Genomic DNA, 26,292 nt, shown 5'->3' on the forward strand with positions numbered 1-26,292 from the left:
CCTACCTCACTCCAGGTCCTGGGCAAACCTATGTCAGCTGAGCACAGACAAGCTTCCTGGCTCAAGACTGTGTTTACTGCTGCCCATCCTGCACCAGGAGGTCACAGAATCACAGGGGTTGGAAGGGACTTCTGGAGACCTTCTAGCTCAGTCCCACTGTTAAAACAGGATCCCTAGAGTATGTTGGGCAGGTGGCCACTCATGGTCACCCAAAACCATTGGGTTCTGAATATCTCCAGAGGAGAATACACAACCTCCCTGGGCAGCCTGTTCCGGTGTTCTGCCACTTACACAGTAAAGAAGTTTTTCCTCGTGTTCAGATGGAACTTCTTGCATTTCAGTTTGTGCTCAGTGCCTCTTGTCTTGTTGCTGGGCACCACCATCCTCTTACCAATAGTCCCAGGTTGTTCAGTCTATCCTCTTACAGAAGAAGTTCCAGGCCCCTCATCACCAAGCTGCTCTCTGCCATCTACTAGCACTCCTGGTATCTCAAGAGGTCCTGGAGGATTGGAGACTTGCAATGTGACTCCCACCTACAAGAAGGGCTGTAAGGAGCTTCTAGGGAACTACAGGCCTGTCAGCCTGACCTCAGTACCAAGGAAAGTTAGGGAGCAAATCATCCTGGGAGAGATCACTCAGCACATGTGTGGCATCCAGGGCATCAGGCCCAGCCAGCATGGGTTCATGAAAGGCAGGTTACGCTTGATCAACCTCATCTCCTTCCATAACTGGGTGACCAGACTGGTAGATGAGGGAAAGACTATCAATATAGTCTACCTAGACTTCAGCAAAGCCTTTGACACGATCTCTCACAGTATTCTCCTGGGGAAACTGGCTGTCCGTGGCCTGGACAAGTCTACCCTTCTTTGGGTAAGGAACTGGCTAGAGGGCCATGTCCAATGGGTAGTGGTTAATGGAGCTAAGTCCAGCTGGCAACCCATTACAAGTTGTGTCCCCCAGGGGTCGGTACTGGGGCCCATCTTGTTTAATATCTTTACTGATGACTTAGATGAGGGGCTTGAGTGCACCCTCAGTAAGTTTGCAGATGACACCAAATAGAGAGCTGGTGTCGATCTGCCTGAGGGTAGGGAGGCCCTTCAGAGGGATCTAGATAAGCTGAATCACTGGGCTGAAGTGAATGGGATAAAGTTCAACAAGACCAAGATTCAACAGATTCAACGTGCCGGATCCTGTACTTTGGGCACAACAACCCCATGTAGTGCTACAGGCTTGGGGATGAGTGGCTGGATGACGTGATGATGTGAAGAGGAAGGGAACCTGGGGGTGTTGGTTAATGCTCGGCTGAACACGAGCCGACAATGTGCCCAGGTGGCCAAGAGGGCCAATGGCATCCAATGGCATCCAGAGAAGGGCAACGAAACTTGTGAGGTGAGGACACTGAAGGAGCTGGGGTTGTTCAGTCTGGAGGAGGCTCAGGGGAGACCTCACTGCACTCTATAACTGCCTGAAGGGAGGTTGTGATGAAAAGGGATTTGGCCTCTTCTCCCAGGCAACAAACAGGTCCTGGGGAAATGGCCACAAGTTGTACCTGAGGAGGTCTAGGTTAGACATAAGGAAGAATTTTTTCTCTCAGAGAGTGGTCAGGCACTGCAATGGCTGCCCAGGGAGGTGGTGGAGTCGCCGTCCCTGGCAGTGTTCAAGAGGCGTCTGGGTGAGGAGCTGCGAGATGTGGTTTAGTGCTTGTGGTGGCAATGGTGATGAGGGGAAGGACTAGATGATCTTGTAGGTCCTTTCCAACCTTGTGATTCTATGATTCTATGATCTTTGTAGGCCTCCACAGGACTATTTCTAGAACAAGTTCCCTGTCTTTTTGAATAGAGGCCAGAACTAGACACAGTACTGCAGATGTGGCCTCACCAGGGCAGAGTAAAGGGGGACGATCATCTTCCTTGACCTGCTGGCCACGCTCTTTTTTAACGCACTCCAGGATACCATTGACCTTCTTGGCCACAAAGGCACATGGATGGCTCATGACAAACCTGTTGCCCACCAGAACACCCAGGTCTCCTCTGCAGCAGGTCAGCCCCTAATGAGTACTGATGCATGCAGTTACTCCTGCCCAGGTGCAGGACTCTACCTTTCCCTTCCTGAACCTCATTAGGCTCCTCTCTGCCCAAATTGAGTGAAGGTACCACTTGCCATTCTCATTACTTTGCAGTGCCTGGGTTTCAGCATGCAACAGCCCGGATGGTGTGCAGCCACATGGCCTGCAACAAGAAAGGGCTATTTGTCAAATGCAGCAGAACGACGTGATTCTAATGAAATCTGAAGGGAAGAAGAACATCTCTTCCCCACAGGCTTTTCACCCTGTGGATTTTAGTGACCCAACATGAAAATTGCTTTATGAAAGGAAAAAGAACAAGAAAAAACTGTCCTGCAATGCTTAAACAGCAATGCAGAACCTTTCTGTGTAATTACAAAAATCAAGCTCAGAAATCCACGAATCCTTCCAAAAGCTTCAAGCTGGATCTAACCTACTGACAAACACAGTCCCAAAACAGACAGCATGGTCTTTATTCTATTCAACTCTGTATCAGTATTCAGCAAATTCCATCTCAGTATATACCTACCCGATTTTATATCAGCAGAATAAAAAGTCTAAAATGCCATTACCTCAACTAGAGCCCTGAAAAACACAGAAATTGTTGCTGCTGCCACCCTGGGATGTGCCATAGGGCAGTTGTCCCCTGCAGGAGCCATGTATCTCTCACCTTTTAGGGCAGCCTCTTCCCCCACCTGTCCCCTTCAGATCAGAGAAGCAGAACATTGCTGCCTCTCATTCCTGGAACAGAAAAATCTAATTTTCTCAGTGCTGCTGTAAAGCTTTGAGCAGCACTGATCTTTCCTAATGAAAAGGATGAGGGCCATGTGAAAATGAGAACTGCTGCCTGTTCCTCTATATCAGTGCAGTGAAGTATGTATTCTAGGGCAAACATCACAGCGGAGCTTAAAAGAAATATACTCAGATGTAACACAGGAAGATTTGACTTTTCAAGACTTCCTAGGGAACAAATTTTTGCAAGATCAATTACATGCATCTGTAGAACATGCTTTAGGAACAAGGTACATCACCCTGCTTAAATGACTTTGCCAGCTTAGGCTCCGATACGATGGATGCCAAGCAGCATCAACTCCTGAAGGTAGAACCCAGCTGAGATCACCTGCAGCCCCATGAAAGACACTGGAGCAGTCAAATACCATCAGATCTAGAATGTCACTACTGGCAAGATTCAATCCTTGCTCCACAGACGCAACCAATACATACTTATCAGTCCCAGATAACATAAATCAGGGCTAAAAAAAACCTACCCTGGTGGTATCCATCTTCACGAGCTTCTGGGACTGAGGCCAGAGTAAATACCTCGGTTTTCCCAAGGATGGACACTGCAATCACATGGAGCCAGGAAATACATAGACTTTAAATGTTTAATGCAGCTCAGCTCCACACCACTGACCATGCAGACTCACATGCCACAGTGATAAACAGTTTTTATATTTTATCTTAGCTTACATGGCACGCACACGCAGGTTTCTGTTTAGATTAATATGTATACTTTGAGTAACAGCTTAATTAACTTGTTAAACATTTAGAAAGTCTCCAGATGAATGGTATGTAAATGACCCGCATAGATTTTTACCTCGCATTTTTCTACCTCCAGCTTTATTCAGAAAGGGAAAAACAGAGGCAGTACCCAACAGCACATCTGAATTGCTTTCACATTTACAAGGTAACTCTCACATTTCTGGTTAGAGCTGTCGCAGGCTAAAGATGAAAAAGATGGTGTGAAGTGAAAACATAATAAAATGAGGAACAGAAAGTAAGAATTGAAAAGTGTACCTCGAGCTGACTAATAGATCTCATTTCTATAAACTGTACTAGAGATTGCCCAGTACCCCTAAAACTGTAAAGTAAATAAATAAATGGGGCACTGGATCAGTACAGGAGAAGACAAAAGCTCAGAAGGGTTCCTGCTTTTTAATTGTATCTTCAGGAAAACACTGCATTTTTCTAGGATTTTTGCCTGAGCTTCACACCAAAGCCAAACACATTCAACCAAGATGCAGAAATGTTCAGTATAATAAGAACAAATACAAAGAAAAAATGCTTTCTCGAAGACTGTTTTTATGACTACCTTAATTCCCATTGAACGTTACAAAAAGATAAATGGGCTTCCAGCTTTACATGTTAAATGCCAAGACCACCGAAACACAAAAGACACGTATCCATGATAACATTTCCTAATCATCAAAAGGAGCCTTCAGTTTGAAACCACGTTTATTATCTTCATAGGCATTACGTGCTTTTTGCCCTCTCCTCCTTTTTTGATGGTGTTTGTGACACGTTTCATATTATTTCAAAAAGAAAAGCCATTGAAATGGTGAAGATACTACAGAAAACGATGACAAAATTAGAAAGTCAGAAAAAAAATAATTATTCTTTACTTTAGGCTTACAGAAAAAAAATGTGATAAGAATCTTGCCAAACGACACAGTAAAATAGTTCTGGGCACTATGAAATGAAGTACTATAAATAGCAGTTTAATTTATTACACTGTTTACTGATTCATATGTATCTATTACTAAACATTATTTTGTAATGTAGCTTGCAAATTTTGCCTGCCTGCAGTAAATCTGTCATAACTCAAAGTTTCCTTGTCAAGAGAAAGAATTTATTCCAAGACGTTTTCTTACCCCTTTTGCAAAATTCCCTGGATGTTTCACATAAAATCCTCAACAATTAAAAATAAATCTGCTTACCTTAAGAAACGTAGCCAGAGAGAACATTTCCCTTTTTCCAGACCCTGATTCCTTGTATTTTGATAGTTTTAAGAATTTTAACATCATGAGTTAAATCAACAGCACACCAGTCTACAGAACTTTTTTCCGCATGGATTTCTACAGATACATGCCAATGAAGATGTGCTTGTACCTGTGTACATAAATCAAGTATGTTAGGAGACAATATATATATACAAATCTGAAAGTAAGTAGGTTTCTGCAGTTTGAGCTCTCCACAATACAGAAGTTACTGCAGATTCTCAGATGAATCTGAAACTAACAGCTGTAAAACAAGTAATTCCAGTCTGCCAATTAATTGCATTTAATATTCAGTTTCGTAAGCTATATTGTGTAAGGATTTAATTACTTAAGCAACAACTTGCACCTAAAAAAAAAAAAGTCTTAAAATCATTTCTATAAATGAGGAGATGTTAAAGACCTTATTGGAACCCGCCTGCAATTAGGTGGCTGAGTCATGAATTATTTTGCTATACAGAACAGTGCATGGCCTAATTGCAGTAACGGGGATCTAACATTTCATTCTAGGCTTTGACATGAACTCTATGCATAGCCTTCGGGAAACAAACTCTGCAGATGGGTAGACTGAGGATAACTGCATACAGTCAGGATAATTGTACTTACTCACTGGACATCAAATTAATAATTGTAAAATGACTTGAGGAGTGATATTAGCAAAATAAATAACCACCACACCACAGTGCTTTTGAGAAGACTTCTGAAACTGTTCTTGGACATGAAACTTTCTGGAAATAAACCAACTCAACTTCAATTAAATACTTTAAAAAGCCAATTCAGTTCACTGGTTGTTATAGTTTGCTTACATTTCCCAGTGTGGTTTCAAAGTCTAACAAAAGAGTTCAGCCAACTCTAGTTTTGCTGAAACTGTCTGACAGGCTCACAACTGCTACAGTCTAGTTAGTATTAGAGGAAACAGTTGTCTTCCAACCAACAGCCAAAGAAACAAAAGCCAATGTAATGAAGCACTCTATTTGCTTCCCAATTGTTCCAAGTGCATTTGAACCAAAGTTCACTAGTTCTTGGCAGCTCTCGGCTGACAACTTGCAAGGGACATGAACAGTAGATGGTATCTACAAAGGGTAATCCCTTTGCCGTGTACTCAAACTGCACCTAACAAACCAACATTCTTTTTCTGCAACAGAAGCAACAGGATGATGCATGTCATCTACATATGTATGCTTGGCACTAACGAATTTTCCAAGCCATTTCCAATCACTTTGGAGAGAAATTCTCATTAGAGGATTGATACATCTAAGATGTCACATGTGAACAGGGCAGTAACAACTCTCTTCCAGACATTCTGCTTGCTCCCACAGGCGACCACAGATAACATCTCTGTCTGTAGCTTGTTCACTTGCTTAAACTGTAGAGTTTAGAGTTTAAGCAAGAGTGCAAGAGTTCCCACAGCAAGAAAGCCTGGAAATTCAATGGCCTACCTACACACCCCAACTGGAGAAGAATTCAATATTCATTCACCTAAAGTATTGAACCAGTTCTAAAGAAAAATCAGCAAGATCTTTGGAAGACTTCCACCTCAACAAGTTCACAGACACCCACATATATTTGTAATTGCATCCAGTGACACCCAGTTCCCTCCAGGTAAGGATCCAGCATAGGAAGGGGCAGGCCAGCAGCCCTTTTAGTACTGGAGCTTGGCAACGAGTCCATGCCACAACTAACACTAATTCTCATCCACTGGCAGTTCAGATGTCTGACAACCTTAGCAAGCAAGAGGTTAGCTTTCACCTTAAAAGGATGTAGCATTTCTTAGTGTCCATCACTGCAATTCACATCTAATGCTGCAGTCAACTATCAGCACTGAAAAGACTCTAAGAGACATACAACACCTACGTGCTTAGCAGGAGGTTTGCTCTGAGCATGTGCATACAGTATTTTAATCCTTGTGTTCCTTCCTTAGGCCAAAGTTCTTGTCTTATACAACAGAATATCAATACTGTCTTACTGAAATCCTGAAGTGTAGTCATATTTAACAACTCAAACACTGGAATCTTCAAGTAAGAATTTTCTATTTCTTGGTAGAACCTAAGCAGCAATAGCCACAAGTACGAAACATAATGCAAGTATTTTTACCTGACTTTTTTTTTCATAATGACTAGTTCTCTTGTTTCTGACATACTTCCAATGCAGCAAGGAAAAAAATTAAAATCAGAATATCCTACAAACTGGAGATTCTCACAGCTACATCTGTTCCATTTAATTACTGTCTCATACTTTAAGAGACAGGTTTATGTGGAAAGAAGTCAATTTACCTCAAAAACTATGAGCATGTAAGGCACAGTATAGCTGCTTAAATACAAGGCTCTTGCTTAAAATTTCCAGATACATTAATTCTGAGCATCTAATTTTTCAAAAAACACCACAACTACCTGTAGCAATGGCCCAACATCTCGAAAATTAGGCTGCATATTTAAGTATTTTGAACTTTGAATCCATAACTGAAAATTATTCTTCATGATTGTATTAGTGTTCTGATCTTAAATGTCTTCAAGCCATATACAATGGTTCTGTAATAATGTTTATTGCAATGAGCATGACTGGATACATCAAGGGTTTTGGTAGCTATCAAACAAACAACATGAAGATACTACAATTAAACAGAAAATCCTACGATTACAGAGACTAGTGCCTATCTTTGATTTGTACTTTAAACTCTCAAGAAAGGCAGTTCTTCAAGATAATCATTTCTTCACTTTCCAGACTTAACCACTTAGAGTTACATTTTACCCTCTGACTCTTAACAGAAAACACATTAGTATCAAGTGAGAAGAGCGCTGAGGTGATGCAGGAGATGTGGGCTCAGTGCCATACCCTGCGACAGGCTTTCCCACCCAACTTCTACCAAGTCCCTTGAACCCTGTACCTCTGACCTCCACGTGGAAAACCAGTCTTAGCCTCCAAATGCCTATTGCACATAACTATTGCTGAAGCCTTCCATCCTTGGTGACAGAGGTCATCCAAGCATCCCAATGAGCATGCTGACAAGTTTGTTCTCTCCAAGAGAGGAACATCCTGTATATTAGCTATTCTCAGCAACTCACTATATAACAGCACAAATCTTTGGGTTCTTCACAAGTACTGAGAACAGATACACGAGAGCAAATTCTGCACATCCAGCTTGCCAGCAGAAACAGAAAAGCCACTAGATTACGCAAGCATCATGGCAAGAGCAAAGAACTTCAGCATAAAGTTTGGTAATTCATTGGAACAGGCTGACCTGGAAAGTAGCAAACACCTCCAGGAACAGTGACTCCAAGAAGCTGGAAGACATGACACTGAGGGACATGGTTAGTGGACATGTAGGTGATGGGTTGACGGGTAGACATGATGATCTTAGTGATGATTCTTTGGGGAAGAACACCAGGGATGTTGTCTCACTTCAACTACACAGGCTGGAGCAGAAGCAACAGAGCTCATGGTATCTATAAACATATACAGACACTGAGAGATTTCTCCTCTTCCCTGGGTTCCCATACAGCAAACTCGTGGAAGTTTTGTAATAAATTTTTGATTATCAGAGGGCTGGAGCACCTCTCCTATGAGGAAAGGTTGAAGGAACTGGGCTTGTTTAGCTTGGAGAGGAGACTGCTCCAGGGAGACCTCACTGAGGCCTTCCAGTACATGAAGGAAGCATAAAAACAGGAGGGGGAATGGCTGTTTTCATGGGTGGATAGTGACAGGACAAAGGGGAATGGTTTTTAACTGAGACGGGGGAGGTTTAGGTTAGATATTAGGAGGAAGTTCTTCACACAGAGGGTGGTGACACACTGGAACAGGTTGCCCAAGGAGGCTGTGGATGCCCCATCCCTGGAGGCATTCAAGGCCAGGCTGGATGTGACTCTGGGCAGCCTGGTCTGCTGGTTGGCGACCCTGCACACAGCAGGGGGGGTGAAACTGGATGATCTTTGTGGTCCTTTTCAACCCAGACCATTCTATGATTCTATGAAATCAGCTTGCTCTGAGGGTATGGGATTGCATACAACTCTTTGCAAAGGCAAGGAAAAAAAATGCAGATACCTATTAAAAGCAATACAAGCCTCTTTTACACCATAAAGCAAATCTATTGAGTCCAACTGTTTCATACTTTTAGTTTATTAAATCACTGTGTTCATAAAACCTAAGTGACCCTAGCATGCATTACCATTTATCTAGCAATCCACAGTTTGTTACAAGTCTCTCGGAACAGTATTCCTTGAAATGTAAATGTTCATATGAATTATGGTAGGATTTAAAATGTACTATAAACTTACTGCATAAGGTAGCACTGACAAAGAGGGAGACAGAAAGTCACCAAATAGATTTGTACCAATCCAGATACATCAAAGTGTATGCCTGTAGATGGGTTAGAGAAAAAGCTTTGAGACAAAAAATATTGGCAGTATTTGAACTGGGAGAGCTGAAGCAGAATCTTGCCCTTATGTGAAGTGTATAAACCAGCAAGAAATTTATGGTAACAAAAGTAGGTCTTACTTTCCTATAGATTTGGTCAATACTGATATGTAAAGCTACAGTTTTTCCTTTTGCTCAGTACTTTCTCAGCTATTTTCCTCTCCAGTCTCCAACTAGAGTTCAGCACATGCCACAGCTTTTCCCCACAGGCTGAGCACTAACAGGATCTCTCTTCCACCTATAGCTCAGCAAGAACTTAAATCAGTATTTAGATCCCTAATTCTTCCCAGACTTAGAACTATAGCATCACTGGGATGAAAGGGACCTCAGGCAGTCTCCAGTCCAACTCCTTGCTCAGCAGAAGGTCTGCTAGGAGACCTTCAACCAGCCCATGTGGAGCCACATATACAGTTGGGTGCTGACAGCCTCTAGCAAGGGACCTTCCACAACCTCTTTTGGAACTTGTCTCAGCACTTAATTCAGTTCAACTTCACCACAGAATTTAAAACTTATCAGCTGGTAAGGGTGGAAGATGAGACAAGCAGACAAGTGAGTTGTATAATGCTGGTTTCCAGAGACAAAGAGTTGAGAAACAAATGCCAAAGCCATAGAGCTACTTACAGCTATTAGTTTGAGTTGAGAACTATACCTATAGAACTCAAGGTAGGTATATATCCCATCATTATGAAAGCAAATTGACTGGATTAGATTTTACAAAAATTGACTGCAGCCCTGTGCATAAGTTAGCAGCAACTTCAGTCTCTTTTCCTTATTACATCTGTAGAGGTTATTAGCAAACAGATAAAGTGAAAATTTTGGCTAGCATAAATGATCAAATGCATAAGCCCTTCCAAAGGGCCAGATGATCACAATCCCATAAAGCATTATTTCACTCTTCAAAGTAAATACACTTAGATTACTTTAAACAATTTATAATCACTGATAAAATTCCCGCTGCAAAACTTATTTAAAACTATTCTAATAGGATTTTTTTCTAGCTCATTAGAATTACACTTTTACAGTCTTTAAGAATAGGCCTAACAATTAATTCTCAACCTTCTTAATAGCATCACCTGCTCCCAAAGGATAAGAATTTAGGAACATCATGCCATTCCATCCAACTAAACCACACAGCTTCTCAGTATCAAGGCAACAGCTTTATTACTTCACTAAGTCAGAGCTGCTGATTTTTACCACTGCCTGGGTACATACCTCTGGAAACAGCTACAAGCCTGGATCACAGAACTCACAGACTGGAGAACAGCCCATGTTGGAAAGGGTCTCAGAAGATCAAGTCTGACCTTAAATATCTTATATAGTTATATAGTCCATATCTAAATGGATATGAACTGCATTTCCATAGTGCCTTTTGCTTTTTGAAGAATTTGACCTACTGCAGTCACCTAGCTCCAAGTTACTTAAAACTTAAGGAAAAGATAAATAAATAATGGGATGAAGAGGCAAACAACCTGATGAACTTCTGCTCTCTCATCAATCCTCACGTTCATCCTCAGGCAGATGAATATCACAGCATACGTGATCTGACACAGCCTGAAGAGAACTGGAGTGTCTAGAACGAAGCAGAGGCTTCCTTGTTACCCTAGTAACCACAGAATAATACAGTTTAATGTCCTTCAAGCTAATAAAAACATCCTACAATGCTTATCAGGAAACTTTGCAAAAAAAATGCTCTGTTGAGACACATTTTCCTCACAACAATACAATTATGTTATAACTCTGGGTATTATTTGTAAGATAGACAATTTTAAGGAGACTCCAAGCGAGTAGCAACACAAGAATAGAGAACCAATTTAGAAGATAATATAACTTCCACCAATTTGTCTTTCACTTTGGAAGCAGCACTGTGCTTTCATACCTTTTTTATTATAATCAAACTTTCTTTTAAAGAAAGGTATGAAGTTTGTCACCAAGGAAAGCACACCATAAACTTATGGGTTACAGACTCAGTTATTTCATTAACAGATATCCTGGAAGCTTCTTTACTCCTATTGAGTTTCTACCATTTACCTTCTAACTTGAAGAAAAAACCCACCAACATCTGGTCATGACCTCAAAAGTTGGTGCAACTTACCTTAAATAATAATTTATTTCATTACTATAAGCCTCGTTTAGATACTCTGAATGTTCTGAAGGACTGCTTAGGACAAACTGAGCAGCAAGAATGTTTCTTATCCACAGTTTTTGGAAGTGACCTCTTATCTTTAACAACTCAATATTTGATCCAGAGAAAATTGATCAGTCCATTACCTGAAGTTGTTTCTTTATCTAAACATCAATATACAAATTAAAAACTTCTAAAATCCTGAGAGTTTATTTTTTTGGCTTTGGTTCATCTTCAAGTATTGAGTAGCTTCCCTCTACATACTACTTCTATGCTGAGAATATGAAGTACGATTTACTCATAATCTCTATGTCGATGATAAACTTCTGACATAATTTTCTTAGGAAGTTATTTTGTTCTTTCTGCAGTAAGTTTCAATTTTCAAAAAAAAAAAAATTAAAAAAAATCAAGACAAGTTTCAATTACAGAAAAAAAAAATCTCACAAACTATTTCCTTCTAAATCAACACCCTGAAAATATTGGACTATTCTAGCCTTCAGAACCTTGTAAGAAATTAATGTCTATAAAATTATGTCAGTCGTAGGATATCAAGTAAATAACACAGCAAAAAAAATTTCTTCCTTACGTGCATTTCAAATCTCATATTTGTGCAACTATTAAATGAAGTCAGCTAGAATGAGGAACTTGGGTATGCTCAACATCCCAGATGTGAGCTATTTATATTTTAATTCATGCACAAATGTTAATTTCTTTGTGTTTCGTCTAGGTTAAAGAAAAATAAAGTTTTTCCCAGATGAGTTTCACTAACATGACTGACAGCCATTTTATTTGCTACCAAGACACTCTGTGGTACCTAAACCACCTTGAAGGTGGCTTTATTCTGCACGTTTCATCCTACTGGGCCATATCTCCAGCAAGAAGACTGGCTGCCAGGCCTTCGTCATCCCTCAGCTGCCCATGAGGCCACATCACCAGAGCTCTGTCTGCATTGACTGCTCAGGCTGGTGTCACAACCTCAAGCACTGCCATGGCTTCTATCAGGCAAACAGGTGGAGGCTCAGCTGGCAGGAAGGACTTTGCTTTGCTACATTACAGTGAGAACATGTGCAAAAGAAGGGAAAAAAAAGAAAACTCTCACAACAAAAGGCCACATCTTTCAGTGACAACTTCTCTTCTGAGAGTGAAAAAGAAATCACAGAATGGCCCAGGCTGGAAGGGATCTCAAGGATCATGAATCTCCAACCTCCGTGCCACATGCAGGGCCACCAACCTCCACATTAAATACTGGACCTGGCTGTCCAAGGCCCCGTCCAACCCAGCATCCACAACCTCTCTAGGCAGCCTGTTCCAGAATCTCACTGCTCTCTCTGTAAAGAATTTCCCCCTGACATCCAACCTAAATCTTCCCTCCCTCAACTTAAAACCATTTCCCCTCGTCCTGCCATTATCTACCCTGTTGAATCCCCTCCTGTTTGTAAGATCCCTTTAGGTACTGAAAGGCTACCATGAGGTCACCCCGCAGCCAGGGGGTAAAAAATAAGAAACGGCAGCCAAAGTCATTTCTTTAAGATGCTGTAAATTCCCACACAGACACCAAGTAAAGAACTGCTTGAATTAGTAAGAAAACTGTTAGGTTATCTGAAGTATGATCAAACAACGTGGCTTTACTAAACTCATTCAGAAAGTTAATTAGTGATGAAATTCTCATCCAGAAAGGATGGTAATTTGTAGACCTAACCCTTAAGAGTGGTCATAATGGTAAGAAACTACTTGAGAAAAGGCTGGATTCCTTTTGAGAAAGTCTGCATTTAAAGAACCACACACCCAGTGTCCATAACACCTTCCTTGCTGAATCACTCACTAACCGGTAACCAGAATTTCTGGAAAACAGTCCACTAATTATTTTTCTCCACATTAAGTCGTCCTATGCAGAAAGGCCACTTCAATTAACACAAAGGTGTGTGGGGTTTGAAGCCCAGACTTTTCCCAGTCCTTTTAATCTAACCGCGTTTATTGCTGACAGTCTTTCAAAGGAAGGTGTTTTGATCATCTTGGAAAGAAGAATGTAGACTTCAATTACAGGCCCAATTATCCCAGCGAGGAAGGCAACACAAGTGTTTAATTTTAGTGTAATAAGTGACTTCCAAGGTGTACCTTTTCAGTTTTCATCCAAGACAGAGCTTCCCATTGTTCCTCTCTGGAAGGCTGAGCTACCAGGACTGAAGTCACTATTTCTGAATAAAAACTATCTGCAGGAGTTCAACATACACCAAGACCAGTGATTTACCACCTCTGGGCAGTATGTTTTATTCTTGAATATGCATAGCTCAAATTAAAAATAAAAAAAAGATGCTCCTTTTTTGTATACATTATCTAGATATAGTTGCTAGGGTTGGAATGGGATTTAAAAAAAAAAAAAAAAACAACAGAATGTCCTGCAATAAACAACAAATCATTAGATGAACAAGCAATACAGAGTACTGGGTAACTGATTTGAAGCAGGTATATCCTATTTTCTCTCATACGGCGAGTCCACAAGGTAGCACTCCTTTTCAGAGATGAAAACTTCGTAACCACAGCTTTTCACTTTATGGGCCCACTATAGTGCTGCACCTTACACATGCCACCCTCCTTCTCTCTTCCTCATTATGTTCCAGAGCAACTGTGATCTAGAAGATTGAGTATCCTGACCTCAGATTTCCATACAACTCATTTGTCTTTTCAGAACACAGTCACTTTTGTACACTTGGAAGGAAAACTAAATAATGTGGAACTGTTGGAAGGAAAACTGAATGTCGAACTGTTTGATCGAAGAGTTACAGAAGTGGCAAGAGGCAGCAGCCAGGAAGAGCAACTTTTCCATTCTCAGATCAGACACCACAACGCTAATTGTGAGTTTCTTGTGATAGAATTCTTCAGCAGATAAAGGCATTTTGAACATGCACTTCAGGAGAATGCTTGTGGGTTCACATTGTCTTTCAACGTCAGACTTCATCTTCCCTTTAAAAAGGGTCCTATGGTTAGTTATATATTCACATTATGTGTCCCATCTATAAAGCATTATCACTAACCTGTAGGGGAACACAAGGGAACTACAAGCACAACAGTGCAAACCAAGAAGATGGAAAGAGCAGCCCCAGTTCATCGGAAAATTGTCTGAGGACTGCATTTACTCACTGCGGTTCTTGAAAACCACCCTACTGCACAGGTGCAGAGCAAGTCCAGCAATTCCTCTGTTTGCTGAATCAGAGGTCAATGCAGAGCAAAGCATAAGGCCTGGAGGCAGCAGGGCGATCTCCACAATAGCTGCAGACCTTTAAATAAAAACCGGTATTTGGAGTGGTAATAGGAACAGCACTTCTCACCAACAGCTGCTGACAGACTCATCTGATGAGCAGATTTAGCATCTGAATGTGGTTGCTATGAAATCTGGTTACAGAGAACATTAGAAGTGTTAGAAGAGGTTTGACTAAAAACTGCTCAATGGTAAACAGATTCTTCGGAGGTTGGCAGCAGCTACATTAAAAATAAAAAATAAAAAACCCGCAATACTCAATACTTCAGTAAGTAACAGAGGGTATACAGATGCTGATGGGAAAGATTTTAACATGCCAGATTAAAGACCATTAGGTATCCAAACAGTACAGGAACAATTGTGATCTGATCCATGATGTTACTTGAAAAGGCACAGAGTTCTTTGCACCTAATCCCATCACAATTGAACTAGATGTTCACCCTATCAAGAAGCAGCAGACTAGGTTCTCCAAAACCTGAACAGAATTTGGGAATATCTGGATCCAGTCAAATTCCAGAACAGGCAGACACGTCTACATTTTCTACAACATGGTCAAGGATCAAAGACCAGCAGGCTACCACTTATATCCCACAGCCAACCTTTAACAACTACTGTAGAAGCAGATGATACTGAGATAGTCTGCTAAGAGTCCACAGCTTTAATGTTAAGTAAGGCTGCAGATAACCAGGCTGGGGAAATCCAGCAGAGAAGGACATGAAGACTAACCTAACAAGTTTCCTCAAGCTTGATACTTGACATTAAAAGCCGTGGCCTCTCAAAGGGTTCCTCAGCATGACCTGCTACCCAGTTTCTTCCTACAAGAGTCTATCATTCCTCAGACAGTATTTGTACAAGGACAGCCACACAAGTAGATTCTACTCCAAATATGTTTTTTATAATCAGCAATGCAACCTATTTGATTTTAGGGAAGGAAGACATCTGAAGACTGGTAAATATAGTCTTGTGGAGGATGTGAGGCTTCAGTGTATCTGTGGGACTGACAACAAATCTCAGAAGAAACAGTTTCCAAAGGACAGAGAGAACAGTGTGGACTTTATAATCAAGTCTCTGTTCTACTCACTATTCTGCAGTGATAAAATTCAAGCAAAGAGTGTTTAAGAATTATCTTGCTCAGCACATAATGAATGAAACTGACCTGAAAAATCATGAGGCGAAGCAGGAGGTTCAACCTGAGAGGAAAAGGCTCTGAGGAGACCTGACAGTGGCCTTTTGGTATCTGAAGAGGGGGTATAAGAAAGAAGGGGACAGACTCTTTAGCAGGGTTTATTATGACAGCACAAGGTGAAATAGTTCCAAAGTAAAGGAGGGGAGAGTTAGACTGGATATAAGGAAAAAGAGCAGGTTTTTTTGTTTGTTTTTTTTTTTATTTTTTTAAGCAGTAAAGGTAGTGAGGCACTGGAATAGGTTACCCAGAGAGGTTGCAGATGCCCCATCCCTGAAGACATTCGAAGTCAGGCTGGATGAGGCTCTGAGAAACCTGATTGGGCTGTTAGGTATTGCAGTTCATTGCAGGGAGTTGGACTAGGTGATCTTCAAAGGTTCCTTCCAATTCAAACAATTCTATAATGAGCAGAGAAAAGCATCCTGATAGCAAATATTCCAAGGCCTGAGCATTTGAGGTAGGTGAGTGCCCTGAAGAATTTAAGTAGGTGCACCTGAGGGACTGCTCCACAGGATTCCTGCAAGCCTATATCTAAGATTCTGTCCTAGTGACCGAGCTGTTTGAAGGCTTACAGCTGGCAAGCCCCATGAGCCACATACTGGAAGCACAACACGGCCACTTACCTGAGCTCCTGGGATTTACAGACCAGACTAGCAAGCAGCTCAGTCCCTCAGAAGGCCTAATTGACTAAACACCCCTCCATGAATCTAGTAATACAACAACATGGAAGTGCTTAGTAAAAACAACAGCAGATAACACTTCCACACAAAACCATGGGAGTAACAGGAAGCCACAGCAGTGCAGTTTCGCTCATCTCACAGCAGTGCAGCAGCTGCAGCACTGATGAAGGACAGGCACCTTCTTAAGTCTCAGGAGCTTCTCACTTGCCTGTTCCAAGAGAAAGCTACAAGCAAGGTTAAGAAAACGCTCCGATCTTCCTGTTATACAAATATGTGCAGGCAAATTCACAATTTCCAAGGGAACAACAGAAAAAGATTAAGCGTACAGTACGAACAGTAATCTAAAGAAAAATAGCAGGGACTGAAACAGAGATTTCCCAGTACTGTTTATTCGCTTTATATTAAAATGTCACTGCAAAAATCACAAAACCAATACCCTGAACACCAAACAGATACCAAAGGACTCCTCTCATCTGGGGATCACAGCATTTCAAGTAAAGGTCAACTGTTGCTCCATGACGGTATATGGGTTCCTGTTTTCCTCCCATGCTGTTAGAACTTCTGTGTTTTAACTGGTGAAAGGGCCTCCCTCTGAGGAGGTGGCATTCTAAGTAAGGAGATGGGTGTTTGCTGCAATAAGGCCACACACTTCTGTGTACAGCAGGTTCCTAAAGAACCAGCGCACAGACACCAAGCTCTTTTGCAATACCCATTTCTCACGCAAGTTCCTCCCTGTCTCCCAATGAAAGGGCCAGAAAAGAGAAGGCCAAAACTGGAGAAGGTATAAAAACACGTCTCCAGTGCATAACATGTTCAGTAAAATCAACATCAGGAATCACTGTATCCATTCTGCTTTGGACAATCTCCTGCACATCCAACACAATAATGAAACCACTCTCACCCTTACCCCCAAATCTCCTGTTGTGCAGTGAGAAGGTTATCTGTTAAAAGAAGCAGATGGAAGAGGATTAAGTGGTACCACACTGATCTTCCTCTCTCCCCAAAACTTAACAACATGCCAACAAAAGCAATGGAATTCGTTTCAAATCATTGCTTGGATTTCGGTCGTGGATCGCAGCATCACCCCAGCAGAAGGTGACTCATACTTCTCTCTTTCAGGCATTGTAGGGAGTAACCTGCATGTCAGCTACAAAGAATCTCACTGTTTCTAGCAGAGCAGATGCCTTCTTCAAGCAGCCAGATGCCGAGCCTGGATTTGATCAGGCTCAGGAGCACTCGGACTAGTTGGATTTCCTTTTTTTTTTTTTTCCCTGAGGCTATGAAAGGCATCTGAGAGAATGCTCCAGAAGAAACATTTCAAGGTGATCATCTTCAGCCCTCCAAATCCTTTTCAAAAAGTATCTGAAATTCTAAAGCTAAAAACAACAATCCTTCACTTTTGACCAATTTGCTGCAAAAGAGTAGCAAAATTTGGAACCTGGAGATAGAAGATGACTATTAGGAAAACTCTTGCTGACATTAAGTCTTTTTGGCAACAGAATAATACACAGGCTGAAAACACACCTTCAAAAAACACACCAAGAAAACCCATTAGTGTACAAGGACTGCCTTCTGGTAGCTCACAAGGCACACCTGCAGGATTCTGTACTATGTCCAAATGCAATAAAACACAGAGGTGGGTGGATGGAAAAAAAGAAGAAGATTCTGTCCGGCCCCCCCCCCCCCCCCCAAATGTGTAAGTTTTTAGGACAATGGCATTAAAGCAAAACCTTTCAGATTCATTGTTTTATTTTGACAAAAACAGTGAGCTTCTAAAATTGAACACTGAAAATATTGAAAGGAAATTTCAGACAAAAAGCAGTTCTTGAGAACAGACTCCGTTCATGCATTTCTAAAGGGATCTTATCAAGTTCATGTCTGATTTTTGAAAGAAAAAAAAAAAAAGCCTACTGATTTTCTTGCATATTTATAAAATGTTTCAAGTAAGACTTTGTGAAGCAGTTAAAAAGATGTTTTAGCAATGTGAGAAACTGCAAGCAGATCTCATCAGAAGAAAGTAGGTTGATTACTCTTGGCTTCTGCTCTACCCTGTGAAATACACTAGGAGTAAGAGGGCAAATGGCACCCACAGCCTCCTACCAAAATGCAAACTAGCTTGCTGCAGCAAACTCACACTGCCCAGAAGTGATCTATGCAGCTATTTCTTGAAAGCACCTTTTTTTGCAGCTCATCTGGAAACTGGGACTGACTTTTTCTTCACAGCATGCAGGGCACTCCAAGTTCAGTGCCCTCATCCAATTCTGTGGGATCCAACTCATCTCCAGCTCAAATTAAATTGCAGTTGAGTCGATACTCACATGGGAATCTCCAGCACTACTTATCTTCGGTTAGGGTGGCTCCCTGCTAACCGGAGCCACAACGGGAACTCAAGAAATACAACTCTTACTTTACAGAACTATTTCACCTCAGACAATTATACTAATTGATTACTTTTAAATGCTTTGATAGTGTTTGCCTCATCATCCAGATTTTTTGCATATGGTAGCAACTATATCTTAGATGTTGAAAGTCTATCCAGATGACTTGAGCAATCATAGAATGGCCTGGGTTGAAAAGGACCACAAAGATCATCCAGTTTCAACCCCCCTGCTATGCACAGGGTCATCAACCACCATACAAGGCTGCTCAGAGCCACATCCAGCCCTGCCTTGAATGCCTCCAGGGATGGGGCATCCACAGCCTCCTTGGGCAACCTGTTCCAGCGTGTCACCACCCTGTGTGTGAAAAACTTCCTCCTAATATCTAACCTAAACCTCCCCTGTCTCAGTTTAAGACCATTCCCCCTTGTCCTATCACTATCCACCCATGAAAACAGCCGTTCCCCCTCCTGTTTTTATGCTCCCTTCAAGTACTGGAAGGCCAGTACTTTCTACTTCTTTGCCCTTCACCTGACATTTCATCTAGGGTAGCCTAACAAAAGCAATTAAGGATCACACCAGCACCACATTTAAAGAGCACAGTATCAATAATCAAGCTAGTTCCCTGAACATCAACTTTAGAAATGATAACACACTCCTATCAAACCAATAATTCTCTCATCTGGACTAGGATTTAAGACAACACGGCTGCTGAAACACAGGTCATTGACAAGGAAAAGCATTGGAGTTACAGCCACTGTTGTAACTGTACCTAGACTGTACTGTCTGCCTTAGTGTAGCAGAAACTGAAGACTAGTCCTGTACTTTGAGGAGGAAAAAAGAAAGCAGGAAGCTAATGATTAAGAGAACATGAAGATAGCTACAGTTCTTGCTGCCTTAATCATGTAAATCTTTGCACAAGTCACTACGTGCCAAAATAATTTAGCACCGCAGTCCCATTTGCTTCCCTATTCCTTCTCAAAATGTTATCATCACATCCCACCTACACAAATTACAAGGGGGTGAAAAAAAAAAAAATGTTTGAACAACACTTGCAATATTTCTGAAATTTAATAACCAGCAACTGCAGGTGTGCTCTTAGCTGCAGAAAAAATATCTTACACTGAATTCAGGGGACAAAAGAAAAATAATGGATTTAACCATTCTGGGGCAGACAAACTTACTCAGGCATTTCTAATTGTATTCATCTAAAAACTCTCAATTGTCACAGAAAACCTATTTTTAAAGTTTTAGTCTGAAGAGAATGCCTGCTAACAGAAGAAATTCAGCTGAACGAGCTGGTACTCAGAATGTTTTATTTATGACCAAAACAACAAAATTTGTTTCTTCCACATACTAGCCAACAGAAGAGCAGACAATCATGGTTATTTTGAAAGAAAAGATGCAAGTTACTGCCAACTGTGTTGGCTATATGAAAAACAGTACTTAGAGAGTTATTGTTGTGTACATATCAAAGGCAAAACAGAAACTCTGGTAAGCAATGATTTTTTGATAGCATTTTCCAAGCGCTCACTGCAAAATCTGTCAAAACAGCTTAATGAAGAGCAAGACAGAAGACATTCAGCCCCAAGCATTAACGCCATATTATTGCACTAAACTACAAAAGCCATTAAAGCCACTGTTGCACTTGATCTTTAACACATTACATAGCATTTTTACAGTATGGACACAATCTGCAACACTACACGACTGAAGACAAATCTTGCCACATACTGCTCTACTACTTGACTACTTTTAGCTATCTGTATGTATCCACACACCTCAACAGCACCATAAGCTACAGCAGCAATTAAGACCTGAAAAGAGGAAATGATGCTAAGTGATAGAAGCATCATTAAGAGATTTTTTTAAAAAGATATTGATATGTTGTAATCTAAACAAGCACCATCTAAATGCTTATAGAAAAGGAGTTTGCCTACCTGGCATTCTCAACGGAAGTCCAAAGGAACACCCAAAGAGCAGGAAGGGATAAGATCTGTTTTCAGTGCCCACATATGCAAACTATCATGTCATTTTACCTTGCAAAGGAAAATAAATCACTCTCAGAAGACATCAATGAGCTGGGGAAGGGGGAAGCAGCCAAAAATTAAAATAAGAAGACTCTAGTTAAAGGCACTCCATTTTTCATCATTTCAACATAGTAGCTCAAAGTATCATGAAAGCAAGTGGGGAAAAAAATGAACCAAGGGAACACGAAGTATGAAATCCCCTTAAAAAGCTTTAGCAGGAAAGCACTAAAGTTTCAAAGACGCATAAATACTTTAAACATCTGACTTTCAGACTAAGTTGAACAACTTTAAAATAATCTTCTATAGCTTAAAATTGTGAGCTGTCAGATGTTTTTTTAGAGGACCATCTATGTACGAATTCCCCACTTGAATCAAGAAACCTATAATTTTATCTGACAGAATTATTTCATTAATTTCAACTTAAAACAAAGGCAGATTGACTTAAAAAAAGATCTAAATTCCACAGAGCAAGAAAAAAGTCTGGCAGTTATTTAACAAAAGCACAAAGAAAAACTAAAAATTGAAGACTAAATGAATTTTAGAGTCATGTCCTGTATCCTGTAATTGGGTACTCCTCCCATTGCAGACAGTTGTGATGTCCCTCTGTTCAAAGAAAAAAAAAAAAAAAAAAAAAAAAAAAGAAGAAAAAAGGACCATTATGAGACTTCTGTTATTCTTAAATTCTTCAAATGCAATGTCTGAAGCTCACATCACGTCAGAATTCCATTCAGTTTCCCATGCTTTCTCAGAAATAGATGCACTCATTAAAAAGCTATTAACGTGTTCCTGCAATAAAGTGGTAAGTTTTACCCAACAAGCACCTAAGTGGGCAGCAGCTCGGCCTGGAAAGCTATGGAGGACATGGGCCGTGCTTATTACCTGCTCTGCCTTTTCCACTTAAAGATGAGAAATCAATTCACTACACCTAGGTCACTGCACAGCAGAAAGAAAACAAGAAAGCCCTCTTGCAAGAAAGACTTAAGGATTTCAGTCTTTCTTATTTCTACCATCTCTGCACGGATAGCATCTATGAAAATCTCTACGCACTTGCTTTGTTCTTTTGCAAAGAGTGCCTCAGAAGAGCAGTATTTTCCAAGTTTAACTCCCACAGGGTGTTTAGCTATTTCTTCCTGGAAGGCCAGAGCCTGTTTGCTGTCAAATGTGTTATAGCACTGCTTCTTGAATACTGGTCTAAATAGTTCCCAAAACCAGAAAAAAATACTTTGTTTAGTCAAAAAGAAATGAACTTCAGAACATCTGGGGTTGAACCAGATGGTTATTTCATAACCTGAGGTTGAACCAGAAGATCTCCAGAGGTCTTCTCCAGCCTTAACCATTCTGGGATTCTGCAAACACTGGTAAATTCAACCTAGTTTGAAAAGCACCAATTGAAGTGAAGAGCTAAAAAACAAAGTAAACTATTTAATCTCTTCAAAACTCTATACTGATTGACAGCCATTTTTTATCATCATATTATCTAGTTTTAACAAGGATATGGTCCCCAATGTGCTAAATGATCTTTGAGTAGAAAGCATTTAATCTTTATAGCATTTGGAAAACAACGTTTTTCAACTAGACATTTGAGCAATCTGTAACTCCAAGTATAGTTTTCCAGAGTTAATCATCAGTAAGTCACTTAAATACATCAATTATCATTGACTCAAGATGCTGATTTCACAATTAATAAATTTCAATAATTACTTCTCTCATCTGTTTTAAATTGCCACACTGAATCTCTAGACCAGGAGGCAGATTTTCACCCTGATGATAAACACTGCCACAAAGACCAGTCAGGTTAGACATGTCCTTGTGATATTTCATCTTAACATAGCTATGCTGTTTAGCCCATTTTCAGTCAATCTAAATCAACGTTTTCTAGTCTTCGTAGTCTAGTCTAATGCAGTAGATGAATTAAAATTTAATATTTACTTGTTTTCCCACTACTTGAAATTACACATTTTCCAAGAGTGCTGCTAGAAGTATTATCTGGTAGATTCTTCAAGACCTGAACACAACAGTTCTGTCTTCACAGCACTGGTCAGATGTCTGAAGAAACTACAGCAACAGAAGAACAGTAAACTAAATTGGTAAGGTTGTTATTTCTGTGCTTCAGTTTCTACTTGAACAGAAATACGAATACTTCTCTATTTCACGGAGTTCCACTAAAAATGGACATAGCAAAATACTACATGAAAAATATTATGCTGGGGTACATCCCATCTTCCCAATGCTACCACCTCTCAGCATTTGGAAGTACTTATCTGTAAGAATTGGAAGAGCCAAGGTTTAAGAGACAGATTTGGCACAAGTGAGATCCAGAAGCTGGTATTAGGTGCCTCAACACGTGGGGTTTGAACAATGCATTTCAAATTGTTACGAGTAGGAGTTCCCAAACTAAGCTTATCTATCATCACCAGCGATAACTGCTTCAAACAAGCACAGAAGTGCCCTCAAGTTCCCAAATCCAGACAGCAACTCTACACCTCTGACTCACTTTGCACAACCCAATGCCTCACACTGAGCCACCACACATCCTTCATCCTCCTCTTCTTATTACATTCCTCAACCTGCAAAACAAGGACGCCACTGCTTCACTTACTCTTTCAACAGTTTCTTTCTCCCTACATACTCATGCTAAAGCATATCCCCAGATAAGCATGGCTGGCTGGCAGCATTGCAAGAACAGCTCACTGCAGAGGTGACTTCTCTGTACATCACAAGCTATGGCCAAGTCACTTGTTGGGTAGGAACTCCTATAAAAGGCAGCACCTGGAGAAGGAAGACTACCAACTGTGATTCTGTATCACCACAGTCTTCCATCCATCACTGGTGGCATGCTTAGCTATGGACAACTCCATCCCACAGCACAGGAAGCACTTGTAAAAACCTTTCTCTTCTACTCATCTTAGGTCTAGCCAGAACAGGCTGGCAGTGCACCCATCCACTCAGCACTGATAGGACTTCTGCACTGAAGGTATAATGCTTTGATTAATACCCAGAAAGATCTAGACAAAAATGTTACGTTTACTTGGAAAGGTAGTTTACACTTAAACCAAGATTTCCCAGGAAAAAACTTTAATTACCTTCCAAAGGTTATGGAGACATCATCCACTCTTCTTGATGAAGCTGTGCACCACACCTGAAAGGGACGTGAGGCTCCCACACTAAGCAGTACCAAAGAAAACTAGACTTTTAGTTTTGCCATTAGGAAACTTCTCTGGAAACTGAGAGACCTGGATTTCAGTCCTGTTTAAGCCTTTTTATGCATTTTTTTAATATTAAATTACCATTTAGTAAAAATTATACTGGCAACAGCTATCTTGACTGCTTCTTACAATTCACTTCAGAGTTGAGTGAAAGTCTACATTTTCCTCTCTCAGCTGGCCCTGTAAATAGATCATTCATTCCTGTAAAGTAAATCAACTTCGTCAGGTGGAATGAAGGCCTTCCTTCGCTTAGTTTGGTCTGGTATGTGGTTAGACCAGGGAAGCAGAAAATTGAAGCCTGTATCTCCACTTGAAGAGGAAATTTCACCTGGCTTTTCTACTTCTTGTGAAAAGCAACTTCCTACTTATGTAAGCACACAAGAATACCTTCACCAAAAATAACGGCAAGGACAACACATAAAATGTAAAGATACCCACAGGTATCTTTGAGACCACACTGATCTGTTTTCAGGTACAAGGATAATTCAGAGATAGTTTTGTACCCATTATAAGCAAATCCTTGTTTTTTCCAGGTATGTGTCCTCCAGAGTCCCTGGGTAAGTCAGACTGTTTACCTGTCTCTCAGTAAGGATTCAATGCCTTTGTGCAGCTGTAAGTTACATATAAGAACTACTTGCACAGATGCATATCCATGAATATGCATTCTTCCAGTTCAGCTTGCACCCTGTTACTGGTTAAAATGACAGTATATCGCATCCTAAACATTGCCTGCTAGCTCCAGCAAGCTCTGAAACAAAACAACAACAAACACACCGTAAGCTAAGTTGGTCAGGGAGCAGCTGGTACACTTTCAATGTTAAAAAGTGAATTAGAAGATGTGGTTTCAGCAAGTCAACAGCATCTCCCTTTCAACTGCAACTCACTTGCAGACATAAGGACTGGATAGAATCAGGAATTTCAGCTGCTTTTAGGTCACTTTGCATACAGGAAATCCAGAATTAAAGCCTTGCTGGTATGTCTTTCACTAGGAGCCTCACTGACAGCCAGAAGTTGAAGCCTTGCGGCACAAGACACAACAGAAGAAGAACAGAAGTGGCATTCAGACCTACCCGAGCGGTGCTGAGTCAATGTAAGCATGGAAGTAGCAGTCACTTTCTATTCTGCTTCAGCATCTACAGATGTCAGCTCGGGTCTGAGCGCAGCCGCCCCGCTGCCAGGCACAGCACTCAGACACCGCCTGAGCAAGCAGCACTGACTAAGCACGGGGAAACCAAAGGCTAACGAGTGAATAACGCCTACCTTCGCTACTTGCAGGAAAACCTCTTCTTCTATAACGTGTGCGTGCACGGCAAGGATCGCAAAGGTAAAGAAAACAAAGTGATTTTGAACTCAATATAGAAAATACATTACATCTGTCTTGATACCCCCTATGAAAAAGTTAGGGCGCGTATTAAGCGAGGAGAAAGTTGCAACCCCTCCCGAAGGCCCGGGCCCTGCCTGCCCTTTCCTGCCCAGTTTCACCACAGCAAGACGGACGCACGGTGCCAGCCCTACACGGGCCACGCGAGCCCGGCGGCTGCGGTCCAAAACGGGTTCCGGAACGAGAAACCCAGGCCGGCGCCCCATCCCCAGGCGAAGCCGGCTCCCGCACCGCTCCCTCCACACGGCCGGCGGCAGCGCCGTGTCTGCGGCGGAGCGCCCGGCAGCATTCCCTCGTCGCGCTTCCTCTGCCCGCCCGGCAACGCGGCGCCGACAGCGGCGGGGGCTCCGCCGTGGGCCCACACCCGACACGGCGGCCGCGGGGAAGCGAGGAGAGCGCGGGCCCCGCCTGCGGGCAGTTCCCCCCCCCAAACCCCGGCCGCGGGGAGCACGGCGGCTCCCGATCCCCGCCCGGCCCCGCGGGGACACGGCACCTCTTGACGCGGATGATCTGGTCGCGCATGGGGCGGATGTCCTGGAAGCTCTGCTGGTTGACCAGGCTGTAGACCAGGATGAAGCCCTGCCCGTTCTTGATGTAGAGGTCCCGCATGGAGGCGAACTGCTCGGTCCCCGCCGTGTCCAGGATCTCCAGCACGGAAGGCGACGCGTCCACCTCGATCTCCTTGCGGTAGAAGTCCTCGATGGTGGGATCGTACTTCTCGATGAACGTGCCGGTCACGAACTGCACCGTGAGCGCCGACTTCCCCACCCCGCCCGAGCCCAGCACAACCACCTTGTACTCGCGCATCCT

At 41.7% G+C, this 26,292-nt stretch overlaps 1 protein-coding gene across 1 annotated transcript in view; it reads right to left on the bottom strand.

The window, feature by feature from the left end:
* The window catches only part of RAP2A (RAP2A, member of RAS oncogene family), a 31,701-nt gene extending 5,409 nt beyond the window's left edge, over window positions 1-26,292 (bottom strand). The window contains exon 1 of the mRNA XM_042838828.1: window positions 25,976-26,292. Coding sequence (XP_042694762.1) covers window positions 25,976-26,289 — 314 coding nt within the window. The 5' untranslated portion in view covers window positions 26,290-26,292. The remainder of the gene's footprint in view (window positions 1-25,975) is intronic.

The sequence above is a fragment of the Centrocercus urophasianus genome, unplaced genomic scaffold (genome assembly GCF_019232065.1).
Source record: "Centrocercus urophasianus isolate 14NV4802_14NV808 unplaced genomic scaffold, USGS_Curo_1.0 seq_9, whole genome shotgun sequence".
Classification (NCBI taxonomy): Eukaryota; Metazoa; Chordata; class Aves; order Galliformes; family Phasianidae; genus Centrocercus; species Centrocercus urophasianus.